General features: G+C 41.9%; 1 protein-coding gene across 1 annotated transcript in view; it reads left to right on the top strand.

Moving 5' to 3' along the window:
- Nucleotides 1–75: 75 nt before the first annotated feature.
- Nucleotides 76–14,964, top strand: part of ITGA2 (integrin subunit alpha 2) — a 108,758-nt gene continuing 93,869 nt past the window's right edge. Inside the window, exon 1 of the mRNA XM_019982863.2 lies at nt 76–282. Coding sequence (XP_019838422.2) covers nt 225–282 — 58 coding nt within the window. The 5' untranslated portion in view covers nt 76–224. The remainder of the gene's footprint in view (nt 283–14,964) is intronic.

Here is a 14,964-nt window from a genome sequence, read left to right as displayed (position 1 = left end):
TGGGCGGAGAGGGGGGCGGGGGGGGGCGGGGCCGGCCGGGGCAGGTCTCTGTGTGCCGAGGCGAAGGGGCGGGCCTTGGCGCTCCCGGAGCTGCCGGGCAACTTTTCCCGGCTCACGCCCGGGAGCGGGAGAGAAGCCCTCGGGACGGCTTCTGGAGCGTCTCAGTGTCCTTGGATCCCCGCGCAAACCCACAGCAGCTCCAGCGCCAGGGCGACGGGCTCAGGATGCGGCCAGGACGGACAGGCGGCACGCCGCTGCAGCTGGTGTTAGTGTTCAGTCAAGGTAAGCGACGTCTCTGCTCCGCATCGGTGGCAGGAGGAACCTGCGTGGGTCCCCGGGTGAGGGCACGAGCCAGGAGTTCTGCGCCAGGGAGGCGCAGGCGACGCGCGTCTCGGCTCTGATTCCACGTGGACCCAGGCTTCCAGCCATCCCAACGGGACGGAGAGAGACTCCCCATTCCGGCTCCGGCTCGCCCCCGCCTGGTGTCCCCATAAGGCGTGTCTCACCCTGTCTGTAAAGCACCTTTCGAAGTTAACTGGAAGCGCGCTTCGCTCTCAGGCACACACGCAAGCGCACACAAGCATGGGGGAGTGGGGATTAGCGGGGCGCCTGCAGTCCGGCTCAGACAGGTGCCCCGCCAGACCCGGACTCCGCGGTTCTGTGCATCCCGGCAACTCGGTCCTAGGAGGTAGCCTGCCCCTCAGCGCGATGCCTGGTGGCGTTGCAGGAGCCTGGGAGCCCAATACGCTTATTTTTCAACCCGGAGCGTGTGAATAATGTCCTCATTTCTCCAGAACGCAGCACTGCTGTATCTTCCCTTGGGGCACGTAGGAAAACCTAAGTGCCTCTTAAATGCTTGGCAGAGGGGAATTCTTCTGCCCTTCTGCCTTCCTCTTATTGTTGTAACGTCGTCTATTCAACGAATGTAAACTTAGGTCCGGAAAAAGTTCTTTCCACTTTCTCGATCTCTGGCGCTACAACAAAAGAATTACCCGCAGTTGTAGCTCCTAGGGCAAGGCGACGAGAGCCGGGTCCGCCCCTCTCCTGACCCCTTTTTCACTAAGTGGGGAAATGAGTCTAGGGGTGCGACCACAGTCCATCAAGAGTGCCTTGTCCAAACTTTATCCAGAGCCTCGTGTGTGCTTATTTCAAGAACTTTAGTTTACTTTTGGGGTGGAGTGGGGGAGTCACATTTGTATTTTGTAATTTGAATAGCTAGCAAAAAAAAGTGGTCTCATTTTCAAATGTTTATAGCAAGAGGATAAATCTTTGCTAAACTGCCCTCCTTTGAGGCATGTAGCCAGTTGCTGTCCTTGATCCTGAAAGAAATCTAATGCAGAAGATCCTGTAGCCTTTGCTCCAGGTTAGGGAAATAGCAGAAATACAGAAAAATAGCAGAGAAAGAGAAATAGTCCTCACCCCAGCAGAGAATAGGCATCAGTTAGTTTTCTTGTCTAATCCTGGGTCTGCTACTTCAGATATTCTCTCCTGGGACCCCAAAGATGTTCTTAGGGGCCATCAACCCTAATCTAGAGGTTTCAGATAAAGTTACTTTCACCTTGAGATTCAGTCCCTGGAGTCCACCACCTTCCCAAGAGCTAATGGACCCTTCAGCCCAAGCTTTTCAGCTCTCTTCAAGTACCCTTTATTAACAGAAGCTATGGAAGTATAACATCATTTTCTTATTTTCGAAGTGTTGAGGCTTGTTCTTAACAAAGCAGTGAGAAATAATTTTAGAGGAATGTGGTACTGCAAGGCCTGAAGTCAGGTTCAGAGTTTTCTTTCCCCCAGAGTTGGTTAACAAGGACAGCTCGACACCTTGCTGCAAGCCAGCGGAGGTGATATAAAATGACATCTGTCCAAACAGTTTGTGTAGTTCCTTCTTCCGCCTGCTCCAGGTATTTCCTTACTCAAGGAACAGGTTTTCTCTTAATTCAGGATGATCGTAATAAAGCTTTCTCATTTGTGATCTGAACCCAAGTTCCCAGGAAAACAGCATCATTTTTTTGATACCATGAATATCCAAGATTAAAGTGAATAATTGAAAGCTCTCAGTTTGTGACAGCTACAGTTTTTATGGCATGACCCTATCTGTATAAAATTTTTGAGCACTCATCATTATTATACATACATATTTGTAGTTGTTTATAGGTTATATCCATGTATAATTGTTCAATATAAATACCAAAAATTAAAATGTAAAAGGCTCGTGTGTGTGTGTGTGTGTGTGTGTATTTATACTTCTAGCATACACTCCAGCATATAAGCCAACCACTGTAGAAACTTAAAACCCTCAAATCTCATTTTAACACTTAGATTCAGATTGGCTGTCTGTAAACATTCTCACAGGTATTTAAGAAAAAGCAGTGCTCTTAGTTTGGTTTCGTATTTATCACCTTTCATTGATCTTCCTTGATTTAAGTGCTTGCAATCATTGAAGTGGTAACCAGCAGGTTGAGACTGGAAAAGAAAGACCATAAGAGCCCTGGATAATCCATAAACCAAGGTCCATAGAGGAAAGGAATGTGATTTTTAAATGTGTGATGTCACTTACACTCTCTAGTGTGTTGCTTGGCCAAGGATAATCCTTGCCCCTGGATTCTAGGCCTCATCTTCTGCTATCTCTGGTACCCTGCCCAAGTCACCCCGTCTAATGAATATTTTCAAATCCCTAATTTCCCCTCCAGCTGTAAATATTCTAATTTCCCTCTTAGTAAGCAGGTCCTCCATCAGTATGTGATTTGGCCGCTCTTTCCTCCTAAAACACCGTCTATCCCTGGCTTCTGTTCTCCCTGCTTGTCTCCTATTTTCCTGGCTCTTCTTCCTTAGTCTCCTTCACAGGCTTGGCTCTTTGACCCAGTCCTTGTTGGTGTTCACAGAGTTCCATGCTGGATCCTCTTCCTTCTCCCAGTTCTCTTTGGGCCTGCTCCCCACTCAGGTCAGCATCTCCAGCCAACTCTGCTGAGTTCCGGTTCGGTAAATATCTCCATCTAGGTGACTTTGGGTCCCCAAACAAAGTTGATACCTCTCCTCTGAAAATTTTTCCTACATCATCTATTAGTGTTTAATGGCAGCATTATGGTGGAAACATGAAAACCAGGATCTCTTCCCTTATTGGCAACATGTTCTCTCTGTTCTCCCCAACTCATGTGCCTTCTGCTCCCACCCAGTTCAGGCCCTCACTTTTTTGTCTCTGGACCCCTACTGTTTTTAAGCTGGTTTAACTGTGTGTGTTGCTTTGTCACCAGGGTTATCTTTCTAAACATTTATCTGTATCCAGTCACCCCCTTGTGTCAAACATTGAGTGGCTGTCCAGATCATGTAGTGCAAAGTCCCAATTTTGTGGCATGTCATAAAGTCTTTCACCATCTGACTGCAGCCTTCCTCTTCAGCTTCTTCTCTGCCACACTCACCCTGCACACACACACAAGCACACACACTGCACATAGGCACATCCACAGTACATACATCCCCGAGCCACTTGTACACACCTATGCACACCATTCTGTATTCTGACTGCACTTGATCATACCATATTTGGTATTAGAATATTTTCCAGATTATGTTATTTTGCCTTCACTGCCTTGATGCTTTTTCCCTTTTTCTCTCATCCGTTTGCAACTCACCTTTGTTCTAAGTTAAAAGAGACAACCCCGAGTAAAATGATAAAGTAGGGAAGTTTTTATAATAAAAAGGGAAATTTTAAGTAATCTCTTATTTCCAGGACCTATCCTCAACGACCTCTCTCCACTCAGCCTCAGCCCCTCAACCACCTTAGGCCACCACCAATATGGTAACTCCCTTCCTCCACGACTCTCCATCTACATCTGCCCAAGGTACACTAAGCTTTACTCTCCTAAATACTGGTTCTGGAGCTACTGTTCTGATTCACATTCGTGGAATGAGGCTTAGGATTCAGTTTTTAAGGGACTTCCCTGATGGTTCAGCATGTAAAGAATCCTGCTGCAATGCAGGAGACACAGGAGATGCGGGTCCAATCCCTGGGTCGAGAAGATCCCCTGAAGGAGGAAATGGTAACACATTCCCAGTATTCTTGCCTGAAAATCCCATGAAAAGAGAAGCCTGCCAGTCTACAGTCCAAAGGGTTGCAGAGAGTCATACATGACTATGCATGCACGCATGCCATGCCATTCAGTATTTAAAAACAATTACTCATACATTTCTGATATACAGCCAGGTTTGGAAGTAATTGCTTAAATACTGCACCTTCTCTTTCCTAACAAATTAAAATTCCAAACTGCCTGTACCACCCTGTTCTGTGGTGACAACCAAGTCAGGTGTATTTCAGCACTGAGAGAATGCATCAGGTCAAGTGAATTCCCTCTAAAGTAGGTGATGACTGCTTCTGTCTTAGTGTGCTGATAGCCCTGGACATATAAAAAAGGAAGAAGCCTGTTAACATAAAGAGATGAGCATCTAATGGTAGAATTTTAGACATTCAGCCAAATAAAGACCATTTAGTCTGTGTGTCAAAAATAAAGAATTTCTAGTGTATTATCAGTACCATTTGCGTTTCCATTATGATTACCCTTTCCTGTTCTTCATCAAGCACAACAAGACCAACAACATCCTCTTCTGTGGCAGATTTGCTTTCTCTTAGATGATATTAGCCAGCAGCTACTTTCAAGGGGACAGTCACAGAATTGTTCCCAAATGTTGATTGCTAGAAGTAACAGGTTCTCTTTGATTCATGTTCCTTTCCAACTTCATAGTTATCAGTAAGAATGTATTGGTTGAAATACCATGTCTGTCTGTCTCTTTCTGAAAACATATGTAAACCTACTCTACTTCCCCATAGTAACTCTCATTTGGACAAAATGTTCAAGATATGATAAAAAGATATTTCAACACTCTATCTTTGCCTAAATTTGAAATAACATATCTGCTGTTTCAAAAATCATGTCTATTACTCAAACCAACTCAGCTAGACCCCCATATTTATTTGAATTTAAGTGATATGTGAAATTAAAAGATGCTTACTCCTTGGAGGGAAAGTTATGACCAATCTAGATAGCATATTGAAAAGCAGAGACATTACTTTGCCAACAAAGGTCCGTCTAGTCAAGGCTATGGTTTTTTTCAGTAGTCACGTATGGGTGTGAGAGTTGGACAATGAAGAAAGCTGAGCACCAAAGGACTGATGCTTTTGAACTGTGGTGTTGGAGAAGACTCTTGAGAGTCCCTTGGACTGCAAGGAGATCCAACAATTCCATCCTAAAGGAGATCAGTCCTGGGTGTTCATTGGAAGGACTGATGTTGAAGCTGAAATGCCAATACTTTGGCCACCTCATGCAAAGAGTTGACTCATTGGAAAAGACCCTGATGCTGGGAGGGATTGGGGGCAGGAGGAGAAGGGGACAACAGAGGATGAGATGGCTGGATGGCATCACCGACTCGATGGACGTGAGTCTGAGTGAACTCCGGGAGTTGGTGATGGACAGGGAGGCTTGGTGTGCTGCAATTCATGGGGTCCCAAAGAGTTGGACACGACTGAGCGACTGAACTAAACTGAAGTGATATGTGGGGCCCTTACATGCCAAAAATGTTTGCTTTTATACATTATCAATAAAGCAGCACTTATACAAAAGAAAATGTAAAAAATTTCAGGAAGAGTAGGGAAAATATTTGGGACCAAAACTATCATCTTGACATCATATAAATGCTACCACCAAAGTCATAATCAGCCTAACTTAGCTTCGGACATTATGGAAAGACTAAACACAGCATAAGAGGGAAAGAACCATGGAAAGCGGTTACTCTAATCAGTAACTCCAAGATGCGGAGTGTGTGTATGCTTTTGTTATGGTAACTAATGATTTACCAGGAGGAGCACACAGAATAATGACTCTCTAAAGAGAAGAATCTTGTTACCACAAATCCTGAGACAACAATAGGTCTTGTGTATGAAAGTGATCCCTATGATCCCTCTTCTGATGAGATGTAGATGCTTTGCTGCTCTGGTTACAGTGAATTCCATAAAACTAGTTTTTGATCATATCTTTATGTAACACTTGCTTTATGTAAGGCAGTATGCTGGGTCCAATGTAGAACCATGGGGAACTTGAAATGTGGTCCAGAGAGGTTGTAAGCTGCTTGGAACACATCTGCACATGAGGGAAAGAAATTGTCTCAGTCCCTGGGAGGGGGCTGCCTAACCAATTTCATACCCTGACATCCACCTTTCTTACAGAAGCCCAGTTACTGGGTTAATCTCTCCTCTGCATAACTAGGAGGTAATTGAAGGGTAATTGAACTGAACCAGTGATGGTGGCCCCAGATCTCTTGCTACTATCTGATTTGGACATGGGCATATAATGGAATTTTAGCCAATGAGATGTGGAGAAAGCTTTCTGTGTAATTTAAAACTTGTTTTATTTTTGTTGTGTTGTCTATGTCTATAACAAAGATATAATGTAAGTTTTTATAACATAATAGATGTCATGTGGTTTCATGAAATTAATTGCTGAATAAGTACAGATACATTAATTGCTGAATGAGTGGTACAGATCTGCTCAGGGACTTTTGGGAAAGAATTTTTTATTCCTAAGAGAGATACTCGTTAATAATAACATATTGTCAGGTCTAGATGGGAATCTTGGAATAGCCGTAGCCATCTTGCAACCATGATGTCAGCTAGCCTGGGGATAAAGCCAACACACTGGCCTAGTGGAAAGAGAGAAAGAAAGCAGGTCCTTGATACTGACTTTGAGTTTCTGAGTTACTGAAATTTCAAGTCTTCATACCTCTTGGTGTTTTTAAAAATTTCCATGTAATTTGAAACGTATGTTGTTTCTATTGTTGTGTTGTCTATGCCTATGACATAACCATGTAACGTAAGTTTTGATAACCTAATAGGTGTCATATGGTCTCATGTTGCTGAATTAGTGGTATACAACTAGATGTTGAATTCAGAGGATGGAGAAATATCACTGAGACATGTTTGAGTATCAAACTCTGGAGAGGCCATCCTAGGGAATAATCGTTACCGTTCAGCTCTGCTGTGAAGTGCTTTGGAGTCCAGTTCTTTTTAAATGACTGTAAGCGATAATGTATTGTGATCAGGAGTAGGCTCCATCTCCTAGTTCCTGAACCAGATGTCTCAGATGCTTGAATAGGAAAGGAGAAGGCCATTATGCCAGGAGCACATTGCTCAAAGTATTCACAGAAAGTGAGAGCTGGGAGGTGAGCGGGCACTCTACCATGAAAGGCCTTTATAAGTCCTGGCACGGAGCCTGGAGTTTATTCTGAGGACAGTTGGAGGGCTCTGAAGGGCCTTGAGCAGGGCAGTGATACACTCAGGTTGGCTCCTTGGCAGATCACCCTGGCAGCAGGAGGGGACAGCGGAGTGAATGGTCTCATTTCAGCGTTAGAAATGGCAGTGGTCCAAACCCAGATAGCAGCAGTAGGGAAAGATAGCTGCGGACAGATGTGAAAGGAATTAAGGAAGAATCGACGGGGTTTGGTGATTGATTGACAAGAGTGGGAGACTGTAAGACTGATGTCTGGGTTTCTGATGTAAATAATTAAAAGGGGGGGCCATTCACTGGAACAGGGAAGGCTGAAGGAAGGCAAGATCAGAGGAAAAAGAGAGCAGTTCAGGTTGACAGGTTGAGTTTGAGACAGCCAGGTGTACACGTGCAGTTATTAGATGGTTGTGTGTAGTGGTGTTAGGAACAGGAGCTAGAGTAAGTTGGGGATAGAGAGCAAGGAGTTGTGGGCATCTGGAGAGGGATTGAAGACGTAATGTTGATGAGTCAGACGGAGACAGACTAGCAGGTGACTGGCTACAAGCTGAGGAGCCACCTTAGAGGGTCAGGTGAGGAAGTGGAGACACCAAGGCGCGGCTGGAGGAGGAAAGAAAGGACTGTGGAGACTAGGGCGCCACAGAAGTGTTTCGAGAGCTTGGTCCACAGGATCAGCTCTTTCCCCTAAGTCAGGCAGGTCTGATGCCTTGGCGAGGGTAGTCTTCTCTGACAGACAAAAGCACAACCAGAGTGTTGTGGACTGAGGAGTCAACCAGAGATGAAGGCGGGGGGCGGGGGGGGCATGTCCGGAAGTTTGACAGGAAGAGAGGAGAAAGGAGCTAGAGGACTGAAGTGGGAACGTCTGCTTAAAAACAAATATTGGAGAAACTTGTGTAAACATCATCATTGTGAGGGTTTTTTTTTTTCTTTTTGTTTTTTTACTTCTGTCACTTACGGTACTGCATGGTACCTTTGTAGTTTTGAAATTTACATTGAAGCATCCGTATTTGGCAGGAGCCCATGACATGAGAGGAGAAGGGGGGAACTGATGTCCGTGGAAAGGATGCTGTCAGGGATAAAGGAGACGGAGGGGGAAACTGGATGCCCTGCAGCCCCCCTGGACAGATTAGAAACCACAGATGATTACGTGAAGGAAGGCAAAGCAGATTCTGGGCTGTGAAATGGAGAGGATGTCAATTGATGAGAGAAAGGTGAAGCTGACCAAGGCCTGCAGAGAGAAGACAGCAGAGCTACGGGAATCGGCACCTCCCACCCTCCAAAGTGGCTGCTTGGGTTAGAGGAAGCTGATGTATATACACTTTTGTTTGCTTCAGAACGTATTTACTGCATTAAAGCAGTTGTAATTAACAAGCTTACAGCTGTTTTTAGGGTGCGTAATATATAAAAATATTCCAGTTCTATTAGTAGAATTAAGTTCAGTGCTTCAGTCACATTTTCTAAAAAAAAAAAAACAAAGAAATTCTTTTGTAGCTATAGATTTATGTGTCTCCAGTTAAGCTTTTAATGCTTTATTTCTATCTAGCATAATAAAGATCCTCAAAAATATCTTTTGAGAAATCTGAGTCCCATATAGCACAGAGAATTAGTGTCATCTTCAAAAGGTTCTGTTCTTAAAATATTAAAGCCTTTTATTCTGTGTATAACTCAGTGGTTTTTTTCAAGGCATTTTAAACATTTCCATTAATATAAATTAGAAAAGAAAGCCTACTCCTAATTTTGTTAAAGTTATTAGTTCAAGGTATTTGTAGTCAAATATTTTATCCAGTCTATGCCTGCCTACTCTTGTACATGTAAATTACATTTACTAACCAGTATAAACTTGAACTGCATATTTTTGTAATGTTTTCAGGTTCATTGAATATTGGGACTGTTCATAATTTTCAAGTAGGTTTTTCTTCCTTTGAGAGAATGGTCTGTTCTATTGACCAAACAGTTCCTAGAAGATTCCTGCAGTATTATTCTGTGTCTGAAAGAGTAGCTGCAATTCCTCCTGTTATTAATTTAAAGAGACTAGAGACAGTTTGTACTACAGAAGCTGTACATAACTCCTGATCATTGAAAGGCGTTCTGTATAAAAATGAGGTTAATGTTTAAACAGAGCAATGGAAAAAAAAAGAGTGATGGACGCTGTATTGTCAGTGTAAGAGACTATTCCATTGTGTTCTGAAGAGCGTGTGCAAAGCCATTGTGTTCGTGGATGCCTTGAACACTGGCAGTTGTCATTCTCCTGATTCATTCAAAGGTGGCCTTTGTTGGTCTTTGTGCCGGCCTGATCTCATTTCCATGGATACCACGTAGAAATGCAGACTGAATGCAAGCTGGCTTCTGGTCAATTCTGTCAGATAACTCTATCCCAGATTGTTGACCAGCTTCCCTCAGGTCCTTTAACTAAACAGCCTCTTGGACACTTGTTAAGATATGGGCACTGAATTATAAAACCTTTTTGTAGCCATATTCTGAATGTTAGTACATAACATAGATATTTCAGAGTAATTGACTTAGTTTTCTGTGTACTTATGAACATTGTTTTGGAGGGGAGGGGGAACATAGCTTTGAAAATTGAGGTACTTTTATATGCTCTTTATTTTCCTTTATATAAATTGTAATAGCCCAGATTAAAAAAAAGTCTTACTGTCAAATTGAAAGATGGTTAGATAATTTACGTTAATGTCATAGTGTCTTAGTTCTTTCAGGTTGCTATAACAAAATGCCACAGACTGGGTAGCTTATAGACTATACAAATGTATTTCTCACAGTTCTGGAGGCTGAGGAGTTTAAGATCAGGGTGGCGGCAAGGTCATGTTGTGGTGAGTGCTCTTTTCCTGGATCATAGTTGGTGGCTTTTGCCATGTCCTTGTGTGATGAAAGGGGCTAGGGGCCTCTCTGGAGCCTCTCTTGCAAGGTAGTAATCCCCTTCATGAGGGCAAAGCCGGAGCATCTCCCAAAGGCAGCCACCTCCTGGTACCATCATCTTTGAGGGTTAGAATTTCAATTTAGGAAGTTTGACAGGACACAGACATTCAGACTATATAGCATAGTAGTAATAATTGTGAAGTCCCTTTTATTATTGCAGTATTTAATTTTTGCCCCTAAGTAATCATATTTTAACAGATCAGTATCATTTCATTTATTTATTTATTTTTGGCTATGGTTCAGCTGAGACGAGAACTTGAAAGTGAAAGTGTTAGTCACTCAGTCGTGTCCCACTGTGACCCTATGGACTGTAGGCTGCCAGGCTCCTCTGTCCATGGAATTCTCCAGGCAAGCGTACTGGAGTGGGTAGCCGTTCCCTTCTCCAGGGCATCTTCCCAACCCAGGGATTGAACCTGGGTCTCCCGCGTTGCAGGTGGGTTCTTAACCATCTGAACCACCAGGGAAGCCCCAAGATGTGACCTTAGCCCTTTTTAATAGTACAGTTCCATAGTTTCTTACCTTTATCTGTGTTCTCTCTTTCTAAGATACAATTTAGCCCCTAACTCATATTCTGCTGCTGCTGAGTCGCTTCAGTCGTGTCCGACTCTGTGCGACCCTGTAGACGGCAGCCCACCAGGCTCCCCCGTCCCTGGGATTCTCCAGGCAAGAACACTGGAGTGGGTTGCCATTTCCTTCTCCAATGCATGAAAGTGAAAAGTGAAAGTGAAGTAGCTGAGTCTTGTCAGACTCCTAGAGACCCCACGGACTGCGGCCCACCAGGCTCCTCCGTCCATGGGATTTTCCAGGCAAGAGTGCTGGAGTGGGGTGCCATTGCCTTCTCTGAACTCATATTCTATAATTCCTTTAATCCAATTTAGTTGTCCTTCTCACATGGACCTTTCATAGCATTTGTCACATTCTATTTCAATCATCTGTTTACTTGGATTTACATCCTGTAGATTACAAAATCTGAGAAGATGGAAGCCGTGTCTTGTTTTGTTGAATGAATGAAGCGTGTATGACAGCTAATGTAGTATGGATTAAATGCACACTTTCTGAATGAATGCCAGGCTGAAAACTTTCTAGCACTTTCCAATTTGTATATGCACAGATCCTTTTATTTACAGGTTTATCCAAACATGCTAAAATATTCCTTTAGTTGATTTTTTTTTTTCACTTTGACAAAGTTTGTTTGCTTTTGGAAGGTTTCTCCTTAGTCTTGAAATGTCAAACTAAGATGGTGCTGTTTACAAATAACAAGATAAATTAAAGTATTAAGACAGTGCAGACATCTTTTTTTCCCCCTAAAAAGCCCTTTCCTGACCCCCTTTTCTATTTTCATAAAGCAGCACTATAATTTATCTTCAACTTGACTAGCTCTCCCACTGAATACACTTTTAAGATTACCTTTCATTCTATTTATCATTGTATTCCCAGGACCTGGCATGTTGTAAGCACCCAGAAAATGATGTTGATGTATGGCAAAACCAATACAATATTGTAAAGTAAAAAGAAAAATTAAAAAAAATTTTTTAAGTAAAGATAGAATTTCAATAATATGAGGTAAATATGTCCATCAAAGTGGTAAACTTGATTGATACTTTAAGTTTATAGCTTTTCTTTATAAAGCAGAATATTTCAATATCCTTATAGGAAATGATGTACTGATATTCATGTTAACAGAAAAAAATATATTTCTTTCTTTTGATATTCGTGTGAAAGTAAATTTTCATAGATACCATCACTGTTTATATGAAATTGACTTGTTTACTCTTTTCACTTGTCTTTTGTATATGCTTTGCCATGTGGTCCTTATATTTAGAACTTTACATTAATACATCCGGCCATGTCAGGGTTAACTATTGTCCCATTGTTGGATATTCAGGCTGTTTCCTGTGGGTTTTTTCCCCTTATTGCAAGTAATGTGGCTATAAATATCAGTGTAGAAGTTTTTTTCTTTCTTTTTCCTTTTGGACCATTTCCAAAAGCAACATTACTGGATCAAAACTCTTTATTTTTTAGCTCTTCTTGCATACTGAACACTGTGGTCATCAGTAGTGTGTGATTTTTATCACTTTTACTTATTTTTTGTAGGTTTTTTTAAACGTCTTATAGTTTGGTGAATGTAAACTTGTCCTTCATATTTACTTCAATTCTCATTCTTTATATTTATCAGAGTACATTTTAAGTTACAATTTTAAAAGTCTATCTTTTGAAAAATAGAGTAGGATATTCTAGTTAGTCCTAGAAGAAGCCTTAAGAGATCATCTAGTATTGCCAATAAATACCTCATTTTTACAATAACTAGTTTTTGAAAATGACTGAAGTCCAGGACTCCAACCTGCAGTCTATCATTTCAAGATAGCCTTCACAATTTTTTTGGTAAAGTTCTCCTTGTCCCCTACTTCCAAAATGGATTCTAATCCATTTTCACTTGAGGAGTTGTAGTCATGTAGTTAAGATTTCCATACGTCTGTATGTCAGAATACTTTAGAGAGAAATAAAAGACATTCTGTTTGCCAGAGAACTTGACTTTGAGTCTCTGAAGATTGTTCTGGTTAGCTGTTGCCGTGTAACCAGTCACCCTAAAACTTAGTGGCTTAAAATGATGACCATCATTTGTTACCTCTCATGGTTTCTTGCATAGGACTTTGAGAAGAGCTTGGCTGGGCCATTCTGGCTTGAGGTCCCTCATGTGGTTACTGTCAGAGGGTAGGCAGCTGTCTCTTCACGTGGTTCCATCAAGAAGTTTCTCCAGAATGGCACTCTCTGGACAGCCTGATTTCTTATTGGCAACTCAGGGATCCCAAGGCAAGTGTCCCTCTCAAAAGTGGCAGAAACTGCATGATCTTTTCTAATCTAGACTCAGAAATCGGGCAACTGCATCTATTCATCAAAGAAATTACCAAACCACACCTAGATTATAGAGGAGGAGACTTACTCAGTATCTTAATGGGAGGAGCCTCAAGTCAGTCCCAGACATGTTTTAAAACCACCACAGTGACTTAATCAACTTAACGGTGTTTATAAGACCATTGATTGTTTACTTCAGCATTATTGGCATCTGAGACTAGGTAATTGATTGGGGGCATGGAGCAGTAGGGGTGGCAGGAGGGGCTGTCCTGTGTACTTTCGGATGCTGAGTGACATCCCTGGTCTCTACCTACTAAATGCCAGTAGACACTCCCTTTCCCCACAATGGTATGACAACCAAAAATGTGCCCAGACATTACCAAAGGACCCCTGATGGACAAAATTGCTCCCAGTTGAGAACCCTTAATATATTAAACAAACATGTTCATGGCATGATGGGAGGAACTCCACCCCTGAAGAGTAGATTTTAATTTTATTGCCATTTTTCTGGATGACTTTGGATAAGTCACAGGCAAACTATTCCCAACCTTGCTGGGTCACTGGGAGGATCAAATGGAATTGTGAACAGAAAAGTATTTCGCACACTATAAAAGCAGATATAATGTTATTTTTCAAAATTTACATCCTTGGTATTCATCCTTTTCATCACCATTCATTATTTTAAGGGTCCTCAATGGAGTGCCTATCATTGGGCGGTAGAGTGTCAGACACTGGAGGAAATAGAGGATTCAAAGGAGCCCCCCAGGCCCTCTGCTTTCCATTTCTAATGTCACCTGTGGACGAGAATCTAGATCCTTACTGAATATAAAATTTAACACTCAAAACAAAGACTTTTAAGAAAAAACTGCATTTTTCTTTCTTAATGAAAGCAGGAGAATGTTACACTGCTGTATTTCAGAAGCAGTTTTAAGGGTCATTTTATGCCTTTGGTTTTGCACTGCTTTTTCTTCTTTTAAGCACTATAGCTATAAGTCAAACATTGTAGAGCTTAAATCTCTCTATGGAATAAATGTGTGGTTCTTTTCAAAGGGCCTATAATTTCTAAGTTTAGCTGCTTTATTATTTTTTTTGAGAGGAAGGGGGAAGGATTTTCTAAATTCTTTCCACAGTATTGTACTTTCAGCATGAAGACAATGCTGTTGAGAATGATTTCCTGTAATTTTGTACATGTTCAAGGATCTAATGCGACCTGTGCCCATTTTCTGTTGTCATACATATTCTAGATAATGATTAACTGACTTGAGAGTTTGAAGTCTGTTTTCTTAGTTTCAAAGTCAGGGTCTGAGTAACCCATTTCCTGCGTCCGTGGCTTCCTGGAGGGTCCATGGGCTGATAATGCTTTCTTGGCTCTCATGGTGAGTGTGTGTCAGCAAATTGCAGACACCCTCCTACCCATTACACAGCAGTTCTCAGAAACTTAAATGGAAACTTATTCAGGATATGCTTTTTATGTCAGAGGTGAAAGTGGGATCACAAATTGACATGCCTTTTAAAATTTCTCAAGAAAAGATGCTCTTGTCAGAAACATAAAATGAATGATATTAATAGTAAAAATAATCACAAAAGCAAGCTATCTTTACTAAGTTCACATCATGTGCTGGACACTGGGTTGAGAATTTTATTAAATTCTCTCTGATCACAATAAAGTAGGCTTATAGACTGGGTCTATTTCAAAGAAGAAACAGTGGCTTATGGAAGATAAATAGCTTGTCCAAGGTCACAGAGCTATTCCAATATCAGAGGCCAAGCTTTTAGACTCTACAAAGTATTGTCTTGTCCAATATGTGGGTTTTTCAGTTAAAAAAAAGAATTCTTGTACTTCCAACAGTGGCATAGTTCTGCCATTTCATCACCCCAAAATATAGTCAATCTTCTTTTTAGGATTCTCCTA

The sequence above is a fragment of the Bos indicus genome, chromosome 20 (assembly GCF_029378745.1).
Source record: "Bos indicus isolate NIAB-ARS_2022 breed Sahiwal x Tharparkar chromosome 20, NIAB-ARS_B.indTharparkar_mat_pri_1.0, whole genome shotgun sequence".
In the NCBI taxonomy this organism is placed as follows: domain Eukaryota; kingdom Metazoa; phylum Chordata; class Mammalia; order Artiodactyla; family Bovidae; genus Bos; species Bos indicus.
This window is presented reverse-complemented; position numbering and strand designations above follow the sequence as displayed.